The sequence below is a fragment of the Tachypleus tridentatus genome, chromosome 9 (genome assembly GCF_004210375.1).
Source record: "Tachypleus tridentatus isolate NWPU-2018 chromosome 9, ASM421037v1, whole genome shotgun sequence".
Lineage (NCBI taxonomy): Eukaryota > Metazoa > Arthropoda > Merostomata > Xiphosura > Limulidae > Tachypleus > Tachypleus tridentatus.
The window spans coordinates 62,610,628-62,621,846 of NC_134833.1; the positions used below are offsets into that span (position 1 = coordinate 62,610,628).

Sequence of the window (11,219 nt, forward strand, 5' to 3'; positions counted from 1 at the left end):
ACAACCTTTTTACCACTCCAACTGTAATTTCTTTTAAATATAAGAGAACTTTGAAAAACTGTTTATTGCAATTCAAATTATAGACTGGATCGTCTTTACACACACAAACTATTGGAACGCGCCACTGTGGATGAACTATTTGCCCAACATGGGATTATATCACCAATTTATCGACTCACTCAAGCTTTATCTTTTCACACAGAAGACCAATTCACCTGTATATCAGATTACATTATTTATTATATTCGCTGTTCTAGATGTAAATAACTTTATACTGAGTAAACTGTTCACAGATTAGGTGACAGTTTCCATGAACATACTTGACTTGAACGCAATGCCCTCAGCTGTAAATAAATAAAGCATTCGTACTGGATAAGTGAGGCAAATAAATCTGATTTATTTATACTCGAAGTAAAATATTTCTCAAGCAAAGATACGAAAAGAAGTGAGAAGTGTGCATATTGATATACTACTGTACGGTCAAAGTGTTAAATGTAAAAATAAAACATCCTGTAAATCAGTTTTGACAAAAGATACCTTCCTACAAAAACTGTAGCTTTGTATGAATTCCAGTATCAGAGTTTAAGGATTGGGATAATGTGAGCTCAACATATTTAATATAGGAAGCATAATCACAACACTATTAATGTTCAAAAATACTCAAATTTTGGGTTTCGTTTTGAAACCATTACAAGTTTTGTGTGAATTTGTTTGTTAACTTCTTTATGACAATGTTATGTTCCATCATTCAAAGTGATCTTGCCAAGTATAAATATAAAATCATCTAAGAAATGAGTATACTGAAATAAAAACAGTTTAAATTAACATGTTCGTTATCAATCTAAACATTCAGAGAAACAAAAGCAAAACCAATATATATAATATTCATGTCATACACAGTGTACTCTGTTAATGTTTTATGTTGATCCGATCATTGTAAAGATCATAATCTAAACTGTTTTTTAAACATTCATTTTTGTGACTGAGTTATAATACAGTAATTGTCAATAAACTGTGTATTTTTTCTTGGAATATATGTCTAGTTTCTTATATTTACATTCAATAAGCCAGTTTACAAAAATCAATATTTCTTTATTTTATCAGGTGATTTAACTCATCTATATTGGACATTTTGTTACGTAAGAAAAGTTCGAAGAAGAAGACCTCTTTTTAACCTCATAAATTATTTGGTTTCGTCGATTTACCATTTCGTCGTTTTGTATTTATTTCAAACGAAAAATGCGTATTTAGTTTTAATTTGAGTAAAGTCTTCGAATTAAAAATTCATTGGTAAAGGAAATAGTGTTAGCACAAAAATGTGCCTGCATTTTTTGTGTTTGGAATTTCAGCTAATTTGAGCAATAGCGTATACATACACGAAGTACTCCACCACCTGTATACCTAGCAAAATAGACAAATCGAACTATGAAATAGAAATATCTGTAAGCTGTTATTATGTTAAAGCAACAAGTGGTACATTGTATCATGGAACGTGTGTTCGTTGAAAAGTTCTGGATTAAAACGAGGATTAAAGTACTTCTACCCTAGGTAGGTACGTGTTCTATATATCAAAATTTATACAGAATCTCTGGAACAGAACACAAAACCTAGTCTGAATATTAACCTAAAATTATGTATTGTAGTAGAAAAGTTAAAATGTTGCCGAAAAAGTAAAGTATTAGAGAAATGTTATTCCATTCTACCACTAGTTTTATTTTAATAACATCATAAATTATTTTCCTTTGGACTACTGAATCACCTCTCGTATATTATCTTTTTGTATTTTATTTCCAACAAGAATGCATGTTCAAAAATAATTTACATAAAAGGCTAAAAATTCAGAATGACATCGATAAAATGAAGGATGATAGCATTCTAAGGTTAAAATTGTAGCGAATTTAAATACTACTGTTTCTTTGCACGAAGTACTCGAACGTATCCCTTTAATATCTCGCAGAATAAGCCCACCGAGCTATGAAATCGAAAAATTTCTTACCAGTTATTATTTTAAAACAACAACTGGAACACTAGCTCATAAAGCGTACGATTTTGTTAAAAAGTTATGGATTTATAAATGGATTAAATAACTTCTAGCCTTGGTAGATACGTGGGTTATACACATAACACACCAAGCTTATTACAGAAGCTATAGAAGAGAACACAATCATTAAAATATTGCAGGAGATGTAAAGCATTATAGAAAATATTTGATGATGAAGCACGTGTGAAGAGCATTCACTGTTTAGAAAGAATATATGCAATAGCTTACTTAGAAAGCAATAGTGTATTTGATACAAAACTATGTACTACACACATTTCTGTTATATTTCAAAAATATTTCACATCTCACGTTTTCATCGATTTCTTGGTAACTTTTTATTATTTTTAACCAGTGTTAACATTAAGTCATACAGGCATTAGGTAAGTAATAATAACATAATTCAACTTAAAATCATTGCAGTTTATAAAGATCTTACCAAGCTATTTGTGGTTTGTATGTAATAACCTACAGTTTGGGTGTGTAATCACTTAGTTAAAGACATTTTACAGTGATGATATTTCATCGTATTGGTGGACGTCGGAACACGAGGTATTTACTAATTAGGTAAACAGTGTAGTCCATCCATTTGAGAATCAGGAGCCAAAATAATGTTTATTCTGTATATGCCGAGAAAACAATAAGATGATCGTAGAAAAATTGGGAGTGATATAAGACTGTTAAATTTACGTGTACAGTTAATTTATTTTGAAATTAGTACACTAGAAAGAAAACTTATAATAAAGTTTCACAATCGCAATTATGCCTTATGCTGTCGTTTTTGAAGTTAAACATTAAACTACATAATTGGTTATCTATGTTCTTCCAACTAATAGTATTGAAACCCAATTTTATAGATTTGTACATCCGTAGCTCTATCGCTGTGCCATTTGGAGTGCACATCTTCGTGCTCGCTGCCAAGTGTAAATAAAGCCAAAGACATGGACGCAATGCTTCAGAGATCAAACATTTAACTTAATGAATTAGTGTCCGATTGCGCGACAGACAGAAAGAAACCTAAGCCATTATTTTATCGTTCTTTTAAGGTTGGTTAAAATACGACATATCAGTATTCTAATTTGTTATTTTGAATTATATTTCATACATACAAATATGTATGTTACACAAGTAAGCACTTTTTAATAGCCTTCATAACATACATTTTATCTGATAATCAACATTGTTTCCCTAAGAGACTGGCCAACCATATAACCAAGATCCCTTTCTTTTGATAACATTATTAAGGTTATTTATATCCAATTTATACTTATAATAGAAGTTACGATTTATCATATGCTATTTCTTACACATATTATAATTAAAACCAATCTGCCATGTATTTGCTCAACTCAATAAATGATATAAATCCTTTTGTAAACCAACAACACGATCTTCAAAGCTAACAACACCCAAGACCTCAATATCATTAGCAAATTTATGGAATTTATTGACTATTCCTTCATATATGTCATTAATATAAATAAAAAAGAACAACGGTACTAGAACTGAACCCTGTGGTGCCCAACTTATGATATTAATCCAGCTTGACTGAGCTCCATTCATAAAAACCATCTGCTTTTTTTCATCCATCCACTTTCCTATCCAATGAGCTAACTTGTCCTTCCCATCTTTAGGAATGCTTTTTTTTACTTGCATTTTATGTACCGCGTTATAAAATACTTTCTGGAAACCTAGATACACCAAGATGACACTGTTATTGTCAACTGTGTAAATAATAGCCTTTTCCATTATTTGTGATTTATCTTGGTTTCGTTCCTAGGTATTGTAAATACATTCTCAAACATAAACATCAGAATATAAGGAAGAGTGGCAGCTTTATGTTATATGAAATAATTTTGTTCATAAACAATTAGATGTAGAATTTAGACCTGGGTTTTAACTATAATATAGGTCTAAAAAGCTTCTATTATCACCTGTTTATCTCACTTATCTTCCTCTTAAAAGACTCAAATGCACTATTAAGCCTTCCCTTCGAAAAGAGTGAGGTTTCATAAGTTACACTTCACAACAAAGTTTTTCGCTTCTTGAACACTGTTGGGTGTTTCTGATAGATTTTTGGCTGCTGATAACGAAAATAACACCCAAATTTGCCCATAACGTACCGTTTCATCGAAATCTTCAGTTCTGTTATAATGGAAAAACGATATCAAGGCAACTGGAATCCGTCAATGCATGCTGAATACTGTTGGACACTACAACGTGATTCACCGGATATTGAATACAAACGGAAATCAGGAACAAAACACTTTTATTTGTGTTGAAGGTAATAGCGTATTAGAAACATAAACGCACATAAATACGTTATTGCCGGTAAACAGTTAACTGTATTTTTCAGAGTTCCTACGTGATGAAGCAAAATCAAAATTGCATTTGTGCATACCACCAGGTACGTGTCACAATCAACAAAAACTATTCAGGAAGCAAAACTTTTCAAACAAATTGTTGTTCAGTGTTATTTGTGTGTGGTTTTATATATTTAACAACCTGATAACTTATGTTAGGGCTTTAGTAAGGGGTAGAATGAATGAAGAGAATCTTCTTTGTTTATTCGTCAAAATGCTTAGCCTCGTTCTCGCAACCACCTTGACACACCATATATAGAAAATAATATGTCATTGTTTATCGCTGAATCGAGCCGTTTAGCTGGATATTTCGTTTCGTCTACCGTAAACTTATACTTTCCACTGATGCTTTTGCTTCCACTCTGCCAAATGACATGTATACCGTAACTGCATTCATCAGATTAATGTAAAACACATCAGCTCATTCGGCCCAAAACAAATGATAGCCACTCATCTAAACTACAAACCTGCGGGATGACCTCAGGACTGCTCAGATTCGAACACCCTGAAGAGTTAAATTTTCTTCAAGAAACAACCACAGAGTTGCGTTCTGTTTTTCCGAAACAGCCAATAGCTCGCACGACTTCACACATGGAAAGTATACATACAAGTAAAATATTTTTTTTAAATATTCTAAACGAGGTGTAGGGGTGACAGGAGCGTAAAAGAGCATAAAAGATTAAGAGTTGCTGATATTATGCTGTGTATAAATCTCTCCCTCGCCCCAGACTTTCCTCATATTATATTTTAACAAAGGGAAGGAGTACAAAATCTGCATTTTTTCTCGTTTAAATATCGTTCATTTTTCTCGACTGTTTAATTATTAATTTTCTATACATACACTGCTGTCCAAAATCTTAAGGTCAATAAACATAAAGAAAAAATATACATTTTACGTTGTTAGACTCAACCACTTATTTGATTAGAGCTTTAAAAGATTAAAATAAGAAAAGGGAAAATAAAAATAAAATAATTTGTAACATTTAATAAGAAAAATTTGAACACTATGAAATTACCTTAAATACTAGCTGATCAACAGAAGTTCTAAGCATGGTAGGAAATGCTCAGTAGTGAGTTCTACTGCCGTCATTGCTAATAACTTCAAACATTCGCTTTGGTATGGTCGATACAGGCGTTTGCAGAAGGCTGGCTGGAATATTATTCTAAGTGGTGAAGATTGCTTTACGAAGATCATGCACTGTTTGGAATTGACGTCCATTTTTATAGACTTCCCTTGTCATCGACCTCCAAACATTTTCAATTGGGTTCAGTTCGAATGAATACGCTGGATGGTCCAAAAGATCACGTTATTCGCCATTAAAAAGTCCTTTGTTTTGAGGGCATTGTGGATTGCAGCGTTGTTCTGCTGAAAGATCCTATCATTTCGACACAAGCAGATGCCTTCGTTCAATAAGTATGCTCTCTCCAACATGCCAATGTACCCAGCTGTCGTTTGACGCCTATGTATAACCTGAAGCTCCATTGTTCCATGAAAGGAGAAAGCACCCCAGATCATGATGGAACCTCCTCCACTGTGTCATGTAGAAAACGTCTCCGGTGAAATATCTTTATCGTGCCAGTAACGTTAGAAGCCATCTGAACCATCCAGGTTAAAGTTTTTCTCACCAGAGAACAAAAATTTTTCCAATTTTCTACGTCCTATGTTTGATGCTTCTCAGCAAAGTTTAACCAAGCTGTTTCGTGGTGTGGAAGGAGGCGTGGCCTTTGAAGACGTTTACGGTTTTTAAAGGCTTTCTTTCGTAGATGGGGCCTTATTGTTCTTGAGCTGCATTCTGCGTCCTTAAGGGTCTTAATCTGATACGAAGTTCGGCTGGTGTTTTGACGGACAACCCGAAAAAACCTCCTGCTCAACGCCTGCGTAATTTTTTGGGCCGACCACTTGAAATTCTCGTTCCGTATCCATCAGGATCTTTTAAGAAATTTGCAACAGCAGTTTAACTACGCTCACTCTCACCAACGATGACACGTTCATGAGTGTAAGAATCAACAATATATGTTTTTCATAGTTGCCAACCGAACTTTCCAGAATCTCGCTTAAAGTTTCTAAATCGATGCGCCAGAGAGAAAGTGTATTGTTGGTTTGCTACAGTTATTATAATATAAACCTCTGTAGCTGTAACTGTGATTAAAGCTTATTAATAGGAAAACTACAGATCTTTTACAAGGAACATTTATAGGTTTTGAACATTACAAACCGTTAACTTCAGTACATTAACATCAGACGTTAGTAATTCTACGGGAACATTTGATATTTTCGTCGGTGAAAAAACTAATATGTGAAAAAGACAGATAGTTTCCTGTAAAGTGAAGAATACCTGTGTATCAACAAATAATAAATTCGCTCATCGTGAAACGTCGAAAAATATTCAGTTCCAGACCAGATGGAAGACTCAGTAAGTGTTTGTAAGTTTGTGATATTCTTGTATATAAATCATTACTTCTAATAAGTGTCATTATCAATTATATTGTTGTTTGTATATTAAACTGTATTTGTGTTAAGTTAGAAAGTTGTATGTATCAATGTTTTTGGGAAATTTGACACTTATCGACATTCAAATAGCTTCTAGATTAAGGTTGAGTTATTTCAATATCGCAGAAACTCGGGTTTCTTTTATTAGCTTTATACATTTAAATAAAGAGATAATTTTCAAATACTCTTATTTTCACTTTTTCTTATTTGAAATTGGTGGATGTTTTGTTCGTTGAAATGTTCTGTGTGAGAATAATACAGGAGACTTTATAATTAAAAAAGAAAGAATACATTTTCCTTCTTTAAAGAAGGAGCTGATAAAACCACAATAGGTTTTTAATCAATGATCTCTTTGATTCACCACAACTTAACCTTATTTAATAAACCACTATAAGTATAACAGTTTCGTTGCTTTACGAAAATTTTATTTTCCAGATAAAGGTATTCGAGAGTTAAATAAATACCAAAAAGAAGGAAACCACTACAGATTCAGATTATTATACGATAGGTAAGATGTAGAAGATGGTCCTCATTAGCCGTTAAGTGATCCGTTGAATCTGTAAGTATCAGTTTTATTAAAATAATTAGATATTAGAATCAAATCACTTAGAAGAGAACTAATAACGTTTCATGTAATACGCCACTCAAATTGTTTAATACCAAAAGTTGTAGAAAATGACAAAAATACTGACCAGTGTTATAAACTAGGAATAATACAATGTTATCTTTCATTTCATAAATCTTAGCTACTTATCTTTTAATATATATTTCATTATTTTACTTGATTTCAGTTTCTAAACATGTAGCAGTTAATATTTCTTCAATCATGTTGTATTTCACTCCCCAGTAAAATGTGTTGTTATACATGTAGTTATAGATATATAGGACATCAACAGGACCCAGTTGCCTATGGTATCCAGTAAACGTATAACGTTCATTGTCTTTAAACGTAGTAATTAATAACAATATTTACATTAATTTAAACTTAACTGTGATGGAAATTTTTACTTAATCATAAACTCTGACACAATAATTGTTAACACAATGATTAACCGTTATGCAACACGTGATGTTATTTGAGACTACAACCATCTAAACTGTTATTACAAATAATCATGCTAAAAGACTTTTCAACAAATAAGATGTTCACCTTCGGATATAGTTGTTTACTTTATTGCTTATTAACTTACGTATTCACACACAACTGTTAATCAATGCAGTGAGTGTAGATTCTGGATTCACTTTAGCTTCTTCAAATTTCTCGATGATACATTGTTGGATTTCCTGCATGTTCAAGTAAATAAGTTTTTAGATTATATAAAATATTACAAGATTGGAAATTTTTACAAATATAAAATGTGTTTTTTTAACGTTTCAGAACTGAATTGTAGCTATGTTGTAGGATATCACATATAAAACTGTCTTGAGTGATTATAATTTTATTTATTCATACCTTTCTTTATAAGTCCCAAATCGTAACGTATGTTTTACCAAAACACACTTACAGTATTTGAAGACTTTTCCTTTTGAATTGTGTATCTGTTTAGAGCTGTAAAATTAATTTAGACAAAACTCCTGACCCATAAGCAAAGCCATTAGATCGTGTTTTCGTTGCCAAAATTAAAATACAAAACAAAAACACATAATTAGAAGTCAAAATTTCCGCGTTTACGAGAACTGAAACCTCATTATTTGAACTGTCAACTATGTATTATCACATTGATTATAAAAGGAACTTTTTCTCATAGTTGTTCGTTATAGAACATTTTAAGACGAATGAGTAAATAAATAATTCAGAAATTAACTGTATAAGTGTAGATAAAAATATACATATAATAGTTCATCATCACCTTTTCAACAGCATATCTTTCTGGCTTGCACATTTCATTCATAAAATCTTCATAATTCTGATAACGAAATTTTGCAAATTCGCACTCTTGAACTGCATTTGGAAGCTAGAGATAAAAACACTTTCAGCTGCATCAACTTTATTTTCATAGCATGTAATTGTATATTTAAATTTATATGTCAAAATTATATAATTGTCCTAAATTGTGCTATAACTATTTTCATACATTTAATTTTTGTTTATTAGCAAAGAACTTGATATGTTTATTTGTACGTTAACAACAGCTTATGAACTGAAAGTAAGTGATATTCTTGAAACAAAGACAAAGTGTGAAAAACATAACAAAAACAACTAAAATAAAATATGTAGTGTTGCATTGTTCTAGATATAGTAATTATGTCTATATAAAACAATATGATGCAATATTCACCAGTACTTTGTTGTAGTTTACAGAACAAAATATTTTCTCTTTTTGACATAACTCCCTTCTCGTAGTTTAAAGTTTGTGAAATATCAGTTACAAATTGGATGTGTTCTGTTTCCGTACATTATAACTTTATCTTTCAAAGTCGCATCAATAATTTTCATTATTTTAAAATACAGAAAAGCTCTTAAGATATTCTTCTATCGTACTTGAATGTTGTTTTAATACACTTGTTGTTCTTTTTGATTTGATCGTTTCGTTTAGTCACACAATACGCTATAATATTATAGCTTTTTAAGTCCATAATTTCATACCTGCTCTATCAAGAGACACGGATTTTTAGGATTTTTTTAATGCCTCAAATAAACCTTAATATAAACTAAATATTTACAATTTGCATATCTTTATTTATACATTTATTGTTTCTAAACTGTAACATTTCTGATACAAAAATATAAAACGGAAATTATAACTAACTAAAGTAAAATTAATTTAAAATTACGTTCTAGAACTGTAATTTATTTCTAAAGTTAGCACATTCACATTAGCAACACATTGTTAACCAACTCAAAATGAATTATCGAAACACTTTTGATAACGAGAAACCCACTTGGAATAAAAATGTATCTAAGAACGGCTGGTATGGGTATTAACACTTTTCCTGATAAGCAGAGAACAACGTTTCGACCTTAATAGGTCATTTTCAAGTTGACAAAGAAAGAGTTTGCAACCGAAACACTATTAGTCATAATATGATTGATACCAACCCAGTCTGACTTGTCTTTAAAAACTGAGTCCATGCATTCTTTCAGCTCGTTCGCTTTCACAGGCTTTTGTGCTTTCGCCTCTACATAAAAGTAAAAAAACAAAAAAAACAAAATTGATTTCCCTAAAAAGGATATGTTTTTCATGTTATGATCCAGCTTTTCTGGAAACATTCTATTAAATAAAAGTAACAAGTTACCCTATTTCATTTTATAACAGATTGTAAATCATAAATGTATATAACAGTGTATATCTCCATCGTCAAATTACTCCACAAATTAATATAGAACCCAGATGAAAGTTGTCTGTTGAAGTTTTCAAAAGTAACTCTTCACACTAATGATAAAATTACAGTTTTTTACTGTTTTTAAATACAGAAATGTAATTGCGTGTATGAAAAAATTTGTATCATAATATTTTAATTTAGTTTATGTTGTGTTGTGTTCCTACTACTGAAGTAAAGATTTCAAAATATAATACTTATTCTAGTAATACGATTATTTAATATTATATACACCAATAAAACCTAAAAAATGAACTTACTACACATCTTTTGCCATACTGAATTAATAAGGACACCCTTTATCAACGACACGCTTAAGAGTACAACCAGAGCTGCAAATATAACTTTCATGTTGAGGATGTTGCTGTTTTAATTAATATTTCAGCTAACAAGACCATTTTTATATGATTGATCTATCTGCTTTTAGCCAATAGTTTGACCTGAATTTTAATTGTTCAAACATTAACAGAGCTTAGCTAGAATATCTACCAATCCTTGCGCTACTTATTTCGGATTGGAGAAACTGCATTTGGTTTCATCCAATAAGGGAATGATTGCAGCTATCGTTTACAGACTCCTCATTCCATACAGTAGGACAACGTGACTCAAACCTGTTCGTGTACAGTTTCATTTCCTCAAACAATTTACAGTTCCATTGTTTATAGATACATCAACTAAAGTAAAATATAGTGCAGGTTAATAGTACGTATATTCTAAGGCGCTTATGAAAATCTGTATGTGTTTTACTTTAAAACGTTTGTGTATTATCTTGCTTTCTTTAGTATATAACACCAATAAACTAATATGTTTGATGTTAGTTTCTATACATAAATTCTTTATTTCATTCTGTAAGTTTTAATCTTACAAGTCAACACCAATATGTCTCAAAAAGAATTACGTCTTTGGGCAGTTGTTTGAGGTGTCGCCCAAGAAAGTAGCTTTCAAAAGGCGCAGATAGTAGGGTCCACACTTTTAGCTGTGGGACCATTATAGAAGTGACAGTCAA

The 11,219-nt window shown here is 31.3% G+C and overlaps 1 protein-coding gene across 1 annotated transcript; it reads right to left on the reverse strand.

Moving 5' to 3' along the window:
* Positions 1–7,295: 7,295 nt before the first annotated feature.
* Positions 7,296–10,615, reverse strand: LOC143227109 (uncharacterized). Its single transcript, XM_076458624.1, has 5 exons — positions 10,474–10,615; positions 9,933–10,012; positions 8,743–8,847; positions 8,083–8,176; positions 7,296–7,449 (listed from the first exon to the last, which is right to left on the reverse strand). The coding sequence occupies exons 1-4, from the start codon at positions 10,562–10,564 to the stop codon at positions 8,087–8,089; spliced, it is 366 nt and encodes a 121-aa protein (XP_076314739.1). The 5' UTR covers positions 10,565–10,615; the 3' UTR covers positions 7,296–7,449; positions 8,083–8,086.
* Between the last annotated feature and the right edge of the window lie 604 nt (positions 10,616–11,219).

Coding starts and splice junctions, on each gene's coding strand:
- LOC143227109 (XM_076458624.1), bottom strand. CDS start 10,564: ATGAAAGTTATATTTGCAGCTCTGGTTGTACTCTTAAGCGTGTCGTTG. Junction 8,848..9,932: donor TTAAAGACAAGTCAGACTGG/GTTGGTATCAAT, acceptor TTTTATCTCTAG/CTTCCAAATGCAGTTCAAGA. Junction 8,177..8,742: donor AAAGATATGCTGTTGAAAAG/GTGATGATGAAC, acceptor TTGAACATGCAG/GAAATCCAACAATGTATCAT.